This window comes from Phragmites australis, chromosome 24, assembly GCF_958298935.1.
Source record: "Phragmites australis chromosome 24, lpPhrAust1.1, whole genome shotgun sequence".
NCBI classification, from domain to species: Eukaryota; Viridiplantae; Streptophyta; class Magnoliopsida; order Poales; family Poaceae; genus Phragmites; species Phragmites australis.
In genome coordinates this window covers 4,511,857-4,524,882 of record NC_084944.1, presented here as the reverse complement: position 1 = coordinate 4,524,882, position 13,026 = coordinate 4,511,857, and the positions used below count along the sequence as shown (strand labels likewise).

Genomic DNA, 13,026 nt, shown 5'->3' with positions numbered 1-13,026 from the left:
AAGCCCGCCCGGTGACCGCGTCTCCGATCCGACAACCGTCCCAAGCCCCAACCCTCCGAAGTAACGCTCGCTGCTCTGGAACAGCAGCAGCGGCAGAGCAGAGCAGAGCAGTGCCGGGCAGCCATGGCGCGCGCCTCGAGCTGGCGATCGCTGCTGCTTGTGCTGCTCGTGGCGGTGGCCACGTCGGAGGGGGCCAGGGTGTCGGTGGGGAACTGGACGGAGGAGCTGCGCGGGGCGGCGCGGCGGCGGGTGTTCGAGAACGGCCTCGGCATGACGCCGCAGATGGGGTACGTACACACGCTCCCGCGGCGGCGGAGCCATTGCCGCCGTCGAGCTCTCTTCCTGATGTTGATGCCTTCTTAGCACGCCGCTCAGTCCGAGCCGTCGTTCGTTTCCTCCTGCTATGCTCAAATGGCGCCACCAAACAACCGTCCGATTGAAAAGAAAAACAAAAATCCATGCTCGGGGCAGAGACAGGGAACAGAATTTTCTTTCACGTAGCATCGAGCGTGAGCTGCTGCTGCTGCTGCTCGTAGAAACGAAACCTCCGGGCGACGGAACGGACATGTCCTTCGCTTGCGTCGGAAGCGAGCAGTGCAGAGACAGAGCCCAGCTAATCCCGCTGAACCGTAGACTCGTTCTTCTTGAGCTTGCTTTCATCATGAGCCATGGCTCGTCGTTGTTAAAGCTCCTTTTGTTCCTTACCTTTTTCTTTAGTCTCTACCGCGGTGGATTCTTGTTTGAGACTCGTGAGATTACGAGGACTTCGTCGAGGAGGATTAGGTGAGCTCGTGGTGGCCTTTTTTCTCTCTTGTCCTCGCCAAGGAAGAAATCTTCTTGTCTGCAGTACAAGAGTAGTTCGATGCGTAGAATTCAGCATCGGATCGATGGCTTTGGCTTCAAGACACGGGCTAAATTTACCTTGACTTTATGATTTTGACGGCATGCACTTTTCTTTTCCCCGTTGCCTGTTGCCCCCTTTTTTCTTGTCCCTTTTAGCCTCCATCCTCGTGCCGATATGATTTAACTATGCACTCGGAACTCTGCAAGACATACACAAGAGACTGGTCTGCTGCACTCCCATCTCAATATTCATAGCGAAGGTAGCGGATCTGGGCCACCACTAAGTATTCCCTTATTCCTTTTCTTCTATGTCTAAAAATTAAAATAAAGGCTTTAGGCACGTCTGATAGACCCTCTTGATTGCATCCGGATGCTAGCCTGTTTGGTAAGGACGGCGCTCGCACAATGTGAACGCTTGAGCCAGCCCACGTTAAGCTCGAACGCTCGCACGGGCATGCACGGAGCGGACACGCATGGAACAGCCTCGCTCAACCTTATAAAAAAACCATAAAAATAGATCTCATTATTTTTTTAAAAAAGATAGACCATCCAACTCTTATGGTGTGACAAACGATAACCTGTCACCATTTTAACCAGTAGTAAGTAGTTAGAGGGGCTTAGGTTTGGGTTTGGTAATATCTGAGGCCGCTCAACTGTTTCAGTGCCGGTAACTTGGCAAGTTTAACTTTTCGCAAATGAAAACAATGCCAAGGTTAACTGAACTACTCGTAGGGGCTACTGCAACCACTGGTCATCGATGACGTCGTACAACAGCAGGGGTCCCGCACGCGTGGCCATCGGTCTTGCATCATGGGGCTCCTAATTTCTCCAGTAATTAACTAACTAACTATTTATTTATTTATTTATTGTGGTGACGAAATGTGTTAGGTGGAACAGTTGGAACCACTTCGGCTGTGGGATCAACGAGCAGCTCATCAAGCAGACAGGTTCGCTTACTCATCCCACTCCTGTAATGAAATGCGTACAAAGCTTTTAATCAATAATTAGTCAAATTAAATATATATGTAATATATAAAATCTATTTTAATAGATTTATATTTTAAAGTACTTTTAATATGATATTAATTTTATAGCAATTGGTAACATATTGCAAGAGAAATTAACGGTCAAATTTTAAATTTGATGATTTTTTTTTTCAAAACAAAATACACTTTCCATCTTTGAACGGAGTACTATCATGTTCGTTTGGGTGGCACATTAAGATCAGCAAATCCGATGATGTGCTTCGACACACAAGAGAATTTATTGCGTGTCAATCTCCTTTTAATCGTCTTCCTTTAAAAGGACAATCAGGCTTTTAGGCAGAGTGGGGCATGGGATAATTTGGTGGTATGTAATTGTGTAAGTTGTGTAAGGATCGGTAATAGTAGACCACAACACTCTAAATAGAAAGTAGGTCAATAGAGATGTAAGTTCTGTATTTTTAGGTTATTAGATCGATCAAAATTAAAAAATAAACTAAAGATTTTTTCCGCCTAATTAAGTTTAAAAAATAAACTAAGTAGTAATTAAAACTACTCATTAGTTACTCACTTATATATTCCTAGACGTCGGCGATACGAATGGGAAGAGTCTTCATTCGGCACCATCAGCCTTCAAAGTATCCCTAGCTCCAGTCACCTTGCTGTCGATGATACACGCAGGTGCACGTTGGTAGACCAACCAATCAGCCAAGGAGCACACGAGGCCTGTGCAGACATTCTTCAGACCGAGGCTCGCTCACCGGCCATTGGTTCCTGCACAGGCGGCACGGACTCTCGCCCGCCGTCCTCTCCGCACGGCGGTTCAAGGTTCACGGCCGCACGATCTGGTGCCGGCGTCGGCCGGCCCAGATTACTGTACGATCACTGCAGAGTTGTTTACATCATGCAGCGATCAGTAGTCGTAGTGGGGACCCAGGAAAGAAGACAACCAGATTAGCTGCACTGCACATTGCCAGATTCTGTCTCCCTGCTGACTCTCGCTCCATGCCCTCCAAATCTCTAGCTGACCTTTATTCTTTCAGCACCTGCCGCATCAGATCTGAGAATGATGCTTTTGCTTTAGCTTCTGCGCGATTGTCTGGGCCAATGAATCCATGCAGTAGGAGCGCTGTCGTTTCAACTGCATGCATGTTTACTTCAGAGATCAGGCTGACCTGTAAAAGAAATCTTTAGTGTTAGTATTTGTGCGTGCATTTCTAACAGTTTTGCAATAGTAACCTCTCAAAATTTGGTCTGATCTACCATTGAAGAATGGAAAGGATTCAGTTTTAGCCTTAGTCACTGAGAGAAACAAGCCCACATGTGTAACCAAAAAAAAATGAAAAATTACCAAAGGAGAGGATCTATTGGCAGAATGTCCATAGAGCTTTTTCTATGTTCATTAGGGTGATGAGGACCGTACCCATAAGGCTGATACATTGATAAAAGGGCTCCACTGATTCATTCACTTGTCCATTGAAGATTGGATTGAAAACTGAATTAATCATGGATGTCCACGACATGTGTAGGGCAGATCTCTGACGGAATATATTAACCGCCTCATCAGTCAATCACTCAATCTTTGTGATCCAACGGACAGCAAAAATCAGTACAATTGACATGGTGTCATCATGGTCTATAGAATCGAGGTGGTGGTTGATACATGAAAGCACTGGAAAAAGGGACGTTTGAGCCAACAAGTTGGGTCAGACAAGGATAGGTGCAGCCTAACTAACCAGTTCTAGTAGGAGGAGGGAAGATGCTGGGGATGCACCTGCTCCTCTTGGACAGACTCCATTGACCTATAGCCATGACTAATACTGGAACCACTTAGTCACTAGTTGCATGCTACTGGTAGTTGATGCAGGACAAATGCCCGTGATCACGTTGGCATATTAGAATAATGCAAAAAAGTTGTTATGATGTTAAAACATATATTATCATCACTATTCATAATCTTGCCATTGTTCCATACAAATTTGGTTTAGAGAAAGTATGCTGTAATAGAAGCATGTGAGATCCTTATAGCTTATACTGCTCTAACTGTTATCTTTTCTTCAGCCGATGCATTGGTCAACACTGGTCTGGCGAAATTAGGCTATGAATATGTTAATATAGGTAAGGATTACGATCTAAACCCCATTTCGTATGATACATTGTTCACATAGTAGTTCTTAGCTGAAATGTTTTCCATATCTTGTTTCAGATGATTGCTGGGCAGAATCTGATAGGGACTACCAGGTAAGGAGATAAACTTTGTCTACGGATGCAACGCTAACCACTAACCACCCACATCATTTTTAGCATTAACACCAGTGTGAGCACAGAAATATATGGACAGGAGCTTCGAGAAGAAGCCAAATTCAGTCCTGAGCTTCAAGAAATTCTGGACGTGAACTCACTAGTAACAACTAGATTATGCAGCACTTAAAAAATTGCTTTTATTTGCTAATGAGGACTTAAATGTTGAAGTACTAGAAGCGGACTACTGCAGAAATAATGAGTAATTTGAAGTGGTGGTTTTTAGAAACTTTTGTAACCCATATAATCCTAATGGCTAAATCACCCCTACTTTCTTTTTAAATCTATTACATGACAACGTGACAAATTATACTACTGTCGGTATTGACAGAGTTGCATTATTATTTCTCAGGGTAATTTTGTCGCAAATAGACAAACATTCCCCTCTGGCATCAAGGCGCTCGCAGATTATGTGCATGCAAAAGGACTGAAGCTTGGCATCTACAGTGATGCTGGGTACGCTATGCTGCTAGCTATAAGATTTATCATAACAAGAGAAATAATTTATTCTCATCCTGGAGTAACTGTAGTCCTCAATAGCCCAAGCAAACTAATAATTTGTAATAACAAACTGGCAATGAACCTGAAACTAACAGCCACTGTGTATTGCAGTACACGGACGTGCAGTTTCCAAATGCCAGGATCACTTGACCATGAAGAGCAGGATGTTAAAACCTTCGCATCTTGGGTAAATAGCTTTCTATTGCTTACCTGATTAACCGATGTCAAATCAACATTGACACAGCGGCTGATCATCTGATGATTCTGAATATCTGATGTTCTTTTAACTCTTCTTCTCTCAACTCCAGGGTGTTGATTATCTGAAGTACGACAACTGCAACGATGCTGGCAGGAGTGTCATGGAAAGGTAAACGAGAATAGTATCTTAAAGTGCGGTGCGACTGACACATTGAGCCTTGCATGTCAGATTGCTGAGTATCTTCTCATTGCTATACAGATACACTAGAATCAGCAGTGCCATGAAGACCTATGGAAAAAACATCTTCTTCTCGTTGTGTGAATGGTGAGTTTCCTCCTAGCAACACTTCTGTCTATATGAGAGAAATGTAACGTGTTACTGATTTCTTTAACTGTGTCTCCCCTATGTAGGGGAAGAGAAAATCCTGCTACCTGGGCAGGCAGCATGGGCAATAGCTGGAGAACAACTGATGACATTCAAGACAACTGGGACAGGTGCCATTCATTTCATTTCATCCCCTCTGAAATTCAGCTTATGTCACTACTGAAATTGGTAGGATTGATCATGGTTATTCTGATATTTCAGCATGACATCCCGCGCAGACCAGAACGACAGATGGGCTTCCTATGCCGGACCTGGCGGATGGAATGGTAAGAATTCAGACGAGTCTGCTCGACAGGTTGTAACCATTTATGAATTTCCAACTGATCAATAGATCCTGTTGTGCTCCAACCTCAGATCCTGACATGCTTGAAGTTGGCAACGGTGGGATGTCCGAGTCTGAGTACCGCTCTCATTTCAGCATCTGGGCACTTTCCAAGGTACTCATTTTTTGGTATGTTAACAATGATGTTGCAATGTTTAATGTACTGCATTTCATCACTGTATACCTGGTTTGAGTTGTGCAGGCTCCTCTTCTGATTGGGTGCGACGTGCTCTCGATGAACCAGCAGACCAAGGACATACTCAGCAACTGGGAGGTCATCGCCGTCAACCAAGGCAAGACTTCTCTTCCACATACTTAACTATGATTGTATGGAGTTTTCAGTGTACTGATACAACAACTTTCTGAACAGATAGTCTAGGTGTCCAAGGAAAGAAAGTGCAATCCGATAATGGATTGGAGGTACTATTCCTCAACCTCTGCGTTAGTGGCTTTCAAGAAGCTGTTAGTTCCACATAAAAACCGCACAATGCCTCTCATGATTCTGAAGCTGACAAAGCCGTGTTCTTTTGTAGGTTTGGGCTGGGCCGCTCAGTAACAACAGGAAGGCCGTGGTTCTCTGGAACCGGCAGGGCTACCAGGCAACCATCACCGTGCAATGGTCAAACATCGGGCTTTCTCCATCCACTGCTGTCACTGCTCGTGATCTATGGGCGGTAAGCTTGCTTTCTTCAGATCCCATACCGCGTTTCATAATCATATAGTGAAGATTGATGGTTCAGAATTCATACTTCAGATCTTGGAGCTGGTTATGACATGTTCCCATCTTCTTGTGCAGCACTCCTCGTCCTCGGCTCAGGGCCAATTATCAGCTTCAGTGGCACCTCATGACTGCAAGATGTACGTCCTGACGCCGAAGTAACTTATAGAAGAGGAGAGAGTCCATAGTGGAGTGCAGCCGTTCGATCAGGATTCAAGAGAAGGGTATGCATACAAGGATTGGTAGATCAGGAAATGAGATCTCATTTGCTTATACTGGAGTGCTACGCAGAAAAAAGCTGTAACTTATAACTGTAAGTGTATTTTTTCTTTCAAATACGCAGGAAAGCTGCGTATCTTTGTATTAAGAAAAGGAGGACACAGAGTATTTAACGACGACCCTGGAGAGTCTAGTTATAAGATCATACAAAACACACAATCACACTAATACAAAAGGAAAACAACCATAGGATTGAACATCGGTGTTAGCTAAAAAACCAAGCCCCAACAACGCAGCCTAGCTAAGAGGATGGATAGTTTCATCGCGCCGGCGGTGCACCATCATTTGGCATCCTCCCAAATTAGGGCCAATAAGTAGTCGGATGAGATGCGACGCCCGTTGAAGATGATGTCGTTGCGTGACAACCAAATGTGCCAACAAGTTAGGAGAATAAGTGAGTCCAGGCCTTTTGTCACGTCCTAAAATATTAATTACGTAATTAGGCATGTCTAATCAGGATTGCATTATATTTTGTGCAATTGATTATCAATTCAATTTTAAACCTGTTTCAAATTATGTGTTTTGAAACTTTACATATTTCCCTCATATACACGTGAGTATTTAAGAGTGAAAATGACTTAGAAGCTAGTTAGGAGAGACCCCATAGATATTAGAAAAGAAAAAGAATAAGAAAAAGGAAAAAGACATGAGACTTCCAGCACCAAACCGCCCCCTGATCTGACCGAGGCTCCCCGCAGTCTGACCGCCAACGCACAAAGACTCCCCTAAGTAGTCGATCGCCTCTCTCCTCTCTCATTGCCTATCTCACTCTCTTGCCTTGCCAAAACCCTAGTGAGAGGGTGTGATCCATTCATCGCGTTTGAAGACCGGAGATCGAAGGTGGGAACTCCCCCGAGCTTCCTAGAGGACTTCCCGAGCTTCTCCCCCCTTTCCTCCCTATTGGAAGGGTTTCCTCGTTGTTTCTTCCTTCGCGAGCCCAATCACCCTTCGAGAGTCCAATTGGTGGATTGAGACTTTCTCGAAGGATTCCGATCCAATACAAAGTTCCTCTACGCTGATGTCAACATCCCCCTACCGTTTCCTCGTCGATTCCTACCTCTAGTTGGCTGCCATTTTGATTTGGATCGGAAAACCTTAGGAAAGCTAGGTCTAGATCTCATTTTGGGGGTTTTACGTGTTCAAACTATGCATATCGTCTGAACGACCATGTAAAATATTTCCCTAGTCTTATGGAGTACTTTGGTTCCCTTCGTCACCGAAGGTTTCACCGGAGTCCTCGCTGACAACTTTGCAAAAGTGTTACCGGTCTGACCGCCACTAGGGTCGGTCTGACAGCCGACATACCACCGGTCTGACCGCTAGACGCCAAAGCCTTCTGTAGGCTGGCAGTCAGACCGCCACTTCCACGTCAGTCTGACCGTCAGCCATTCAAGGCTATATGTACTTAAGTTAACTTGTTCGGGGTTTCAAACTTTGAAACCCTAATCTTTTGGTGGTTTTTTGCAAATATTTTTGAAATACTACGCTCTATTAATATTCAAGCGTGTATCATATGCACACGTTTCCATTGTTTGATTATTTATGTAATGCATTCTTGATTCGTTTAGAGAGTGTTACGCCAACGGTCCAAGCGAGTGAAGGCATTGCCAATCTGCCGGAGTTCTATGAGTGTTGCGCTAGGAGTATCAGGCAATCGCTAGAACAGCAATGCAAGCATCTAAGCATATTGCACCCTTTGGTTTGAATTGAATGGAGTTTAAATTGATAAGTTGTTGCTTGTGTATGTATGCATATTTAGCGATGTCGATGTCAGGTTTATATGGATAGTACCTATATTGGTTTGCATTACCTCTACCTTGAGTTATTGATTTACTCATATCCTTATAGCCTTGATAACATTGTTGAGGTCTAACTTAAGAGTTATTAGAAATGCTTAGCAATGCATAGATCCTCGGTAGAAGTCAAACGATGGTGCAACCATTGTTCGCGAGCTTAGGACTTACTTGTTATTTACAAACACAATGATAATGATGTGAGTTGTATGAGATGTGAGAATAAGGTGAGATATGGGTGGTGCTAGGGGTATCTTATTCACCAGAGGAGTTCCTCAGTGTAGTTTGGGAGAGAAGCCTGGATGCCATAGACCGCTTGCATCGTTTAAGCATCGTTCATTGTTGCAGTTGGTTCTAACACTTTTTGTACTAACCAAATATTGATCTAATGATAAGATAAGTCGAATACCTTTGTAGCTATTATCATTTGGGCTCGCACATCGATGGTGTGAGTGGACGGGCTTATAGAGACACTTATGTTTGCTTCGGGAGTTAATTTAAGTGGGCTCCGCACTGAGGGATGCTTGATTCAAATGGTTGTTGCTAATTAGGAAAGGTTGACACGAGTACCCCTTTGGTGGGCCTGTGTGGTCACTCAAGCTGTATGGTGCCCGAGTCGTGTGGGTAAAGTTGTACTCCCCTGCAGGGTGTAAAAATAATTCGAATTACCGCGCTCTCGGTCGTGAGCATGCTTCTATCCATTTGCAGCAGTCATAGAATTGCGAATGTGGGATGCGTGATATGGCTGGATGAGATGGGTTTGAGATGGTCCAATTTACAGTTATATTTATGAGATAGTTCTATTTACATTTATATGTAAGTTGATGGGTACAAAGTAGAAAGGTTTATATGGTTAAGTATAGGTGCTCACACATATATGTTAAGGTTGTTTGCATATGTGAATTTACTTAACCTTGTGGCATACTCCTTGCTAATGACTCAATGCATAATCCTTAGAGTCAGGTCATTATATGCATCTATTATGGATTAAGTCTTGCGAGTACATTCGTACTCAACTACTCTTTCAGGTTCTACCGGTGAGGAAAAGCTCATGTTTGGCTACTTCACGCCCGCCGATGTAGGTGGCGAGAATGAGTAGTGCAAACTACTCGTGTGACGTGCTTTTGGGTAGAGCTTAAGGGCATATGGTTTCACTTAGCTTTTGGTGTTGATAAGTGTTAATCTTCTGCTGCGTAGTTTCTAGTTTGGTTAGGAGGCAATCTGTTCTTTATCCTTCTAGCTCCTTTTTAATGTAAAATGTTGTAAATAGTTAAATGCTTATGAACTTGTAATATAATTTAACTCGCTCTTTCTTGAGCTTTGTTACGATGATATATGTTGAAAAGACATGTATTTTAATCTTGGGCATAGAACACATGCCGGGATTATTATCGGTCATCACCTTGTCGCCAGAGCCTGCCAGAGCACTACGACCCACGGTCATCACCTTGTTATCAGCCCATAAGAAGGCCTTCCGAAGCTTATCTATTTCCTTGATTACCCATGGAGGAACATGAAAGGAGATGATCATGTGCAAAGGAGTCGAGGATAACACCGCTTTGACCAGAGTGGCACAGCCAGATTTTGAAATTAGCCTAGCCTGCCAGGTTGGTAACTTAGCGGAGACCCTGTCCACCAAAGGTTGGAGGTGATGTCTGCGCAGCTGACTAATCGTGAGAGGCGCTCCCAAGAATTGGATGGGGAAGGCAGACAACTGACACGAGAGGTTCTCGCTGATAACTCTTAGATCATGATCATCGCAGCAAATAGGAATGGCCGTGCATTTGTCCGAATTAGTTCTAAACCTGGAAACCTCACCGAAGAAAGGCAAGATATCTAAATGTGCTCGGATGTCTTGCAGTTTTAGTGAAATAAAGATCACTGCGTCATCGGCGTATAGAGAACAACGGTGCCGGATTGAAGCATTCCCCGTGGACCCGATGATGCTTGCCTCCCCGACCTTGGTCAGCAGACGATTAAGGGTGTCCATCACCATCACAAATAAGAACAGAGACAAAGGAGTCACCCTGATGCAACCCACGCGCGTGGTAGAAATATGGCCCCAAAATAGAGTTTAGAATAATGCGAATGGATGAGGAGCCAAGAATTGCCTCAATCCAGGAGCACCAACGGAGACCAAAGCCCCATGTACGTATAACCTCCAAGAGAAAAGCCCAGCACAAAGAATCGAACGCTTTAGCGATGTCCAACTTGCACATAATCTTAGGTCTCTTGGATTTCTTAATAACCTCTTAGTGGAGTGGACTAATTTGAAGTTATCATGAATAGAACGCCAGATGATGAACGCACTTTGACTGCTAGTGATTATTTAAGTGATGAACGCACTTTGACTTTGAGCTAAGCACATGTATTCTGAATGTAAGTGTATGAACTGTAAGCGATGAACTGTAAGTGTATTTAAGATGCTGTCAAATGTCGGCACATGTATTCTGAATGTTTGTAAGGAAAGTTGCAGCAATAAAATGGCTTTCCCACCGCTCTCTATAAGGACGTGAATTTTATTGGCCTGAATTCCAAAGACTGGCTGAAATATTCGAATTTCTAACCTTACCTGGGCACATAATGGTTTCATTTAGTTGAGATTGGAGTCATCCCGATTTCGCCAATTTTTCTACAATTCAATGGCTAGATCAGCATCGCTCATTGCCATCTAAATTGAGCAGAATTTTTTTTGTACGCAGGTTTTCAAAGCCTTTTTTTTTTGGCCGAACCGGGAGACAAATTGTATTGTTACACGATGATACAAATGTTTGAAATGCATCTAACAAATACAACCCGGCGGGATGTATTTGTATTGCCATCTAATGTTTGAAAGCTGAAATTGAATTTATCTCCTATTTTTGCTGGGAAGATTCCTAGCTTGCTCGGATGGATTTGTTTGCTGCGTTGAGATCCATCAAAAGTGGATCCATCCTGATATATCTCTCTCCGTGGGTTTCTTTTTTGCTTGGTGCTTTACTAATATAATCTATCTACTTGTCGCACTTCCAACGGTCGACGTGATTTTAGATTTATAATTTTCAAACTAAGTGTATATATTTGTAATTGTTATATTTTAAAAATATAAAATATAAAAATCGCCTCGGCCATGCGTAGACCCAGCCCATCAAGCCCACAAAGAAAAGCCGCGTGGGCCACAATTTTTGGCCCAGGTAGCTTGTAGCAGGCTGCAATCTTGGGCACGCTTCGATCCGGCCCACGTAGCCCACATAGAGAAAGCTCTGTGCTCTTAAAAGGTAACCAACCAGGCAAGCCGGTCCAACATTCCCGTCGGCTTGTAAAAGGCCAAAAAAGTAGGCCATGCGAAAGATACGGACCGAGAAACTACAATGGAAAAGTCCAGTAGGCTAAAATAGTCTCGTACTATCCCTCATGCAACAAATCGGATGGATGTAGTTCTTTTTTCTCCTCTCTCATGTGCACTGTGCTTCTCCCAATCAATTGCACCGCTTGCTCCCCTATATCATCCTTCTCTACCCATCTCCGATAACGCTCCTACCGCTGTATCTGACGCCACCACCCATCATCACGCTAGCTTGACATCCTTGCCTCCTCTACCTCAACACTGGTCCACCAGCCATCATCCGCCACCCGTGGCTACTGATTTCCCCACCACTTTGCTCATGTTCCCACCTCCTTCGCCGGACTGACCTCCTTTCCTAGAACCTCTTCTAAGTCCGACGACAAAAGAACCCCTAATCAACTCCTCCTCTAACCCCTGTCAGGAAGCTATCGCTTAATCGTAACTCCTAAATTTTAAAGGAGACGTGGCTAGCATATTACTTTGTTTTTCTATCATTTTTTTGCTTCCCTGGGTGCCCCCGTTCACTCGTGCGGAGCGAAGGAGAACCGTTCGAGCGCTGCCCGCGTCGGGGGTATGCGTTGTGAGTTCATCGTCGACACTCAGCGCCCTCTTTCCCTTCTGCTCCTTCCGTTCCCCTCGTACAGTTGCAGCTTGCTGCGATACAACTCCTTGGAGCTCGTATGTGGCAGAGCGATATGGGCGGTGACTTTGTTGCTCACTGAATAGTCATTGTTCCTGTCATGCTCGATGCTAAGATCAAATTCGGTAAGAGTCCGCAGTAGTTGCTGCTACAGTGTAGCGATCAACTACTCTCTCACCTCTGTTGGAGCCACAGGGATTGGCTGGTTGTTGGCCTCTGGGTTGGGAAGCTGTGGCTACCTGAGGCTACCACGACACGAAGAGCGAGCCCCCACGAGACGGGAGGAGAAGCCGCTACCGTTCCACGTCGGACGGGGGCAAACGTGGCCTACCACGAAAAGCTAGCGCGTGCACTGCCACTTCTGTTCTTCACCGTGTTGTCGAACCGTGCGGTCCACGTGGCTCCCAACATCACACACGATGCGCCGCGCGACACGACGGCAGATACGAGTAGAGCCGCGACAGCACGGGCGAATGAACTAGAAAAGATCCTACGCTGTACCACTCCCCGCCACTCCTGACTCCCCCCTCCCCTGCCGAAGGCCTCCGCCTTCGGCCACGATGCCCGCCACCATGTGCCCCGTGTCCGCCCGTCGCTGCCTCCTTCTCCCTCTCTCTTCCCCTCCCCGCCACCTACCCTTCGCCTCCACACACCCGCCCACCCTCACCTGCCACCTCGCGGTCACGCGCCGCGACACTCCGCCATCGCCCTCCGCGCCAACCGCTCCCATAGACGCGG

General features: G+C 45.1%; 1 protein-coding gene across 1 annotated transcript; it reads left to right on the top strand.

The window, feature by feature from the left end:
* Positions 1 to 34: 34 nt before the first annotated feature.
* On the top strand, positions 35 to 6,649 carry LOC133907353 (alpha-galactosidase-like). The gene is made up of 15 exons (XM_062349377.1): positions 35 to 287; positions 1,732 to 1,790; positions 3,888 to 3,944; positions 4,033 to 4,067; positions 4,480 to 4,583; positions 4,740 to 4,815; positions 4,937 to 4,995; positions 5,086 to 5,151; positions 5,238 to 5,321; positions 5,413 to 5,477; positions 5,566 to 5,648; positions 5,736 to 5,826; positions 5,904 to 5,953; positions 6,067 to 6,207; positions 6,330 to 6,649. The coding sequence occupies exons 1-15, from the start codon at positions 124 to 126 to the stop codon at positions 6,411 to 6,413; spliced, it is 1,218 nt and encodes a 405-aa protein (XP_062205361.1). The 5' UTR covers positions 35 to 123; the 3' UTR covers positions 6,414 to 6,649.
* Positions 6,650 to 13,026: the final 6,377 nt, after the last annotated feature.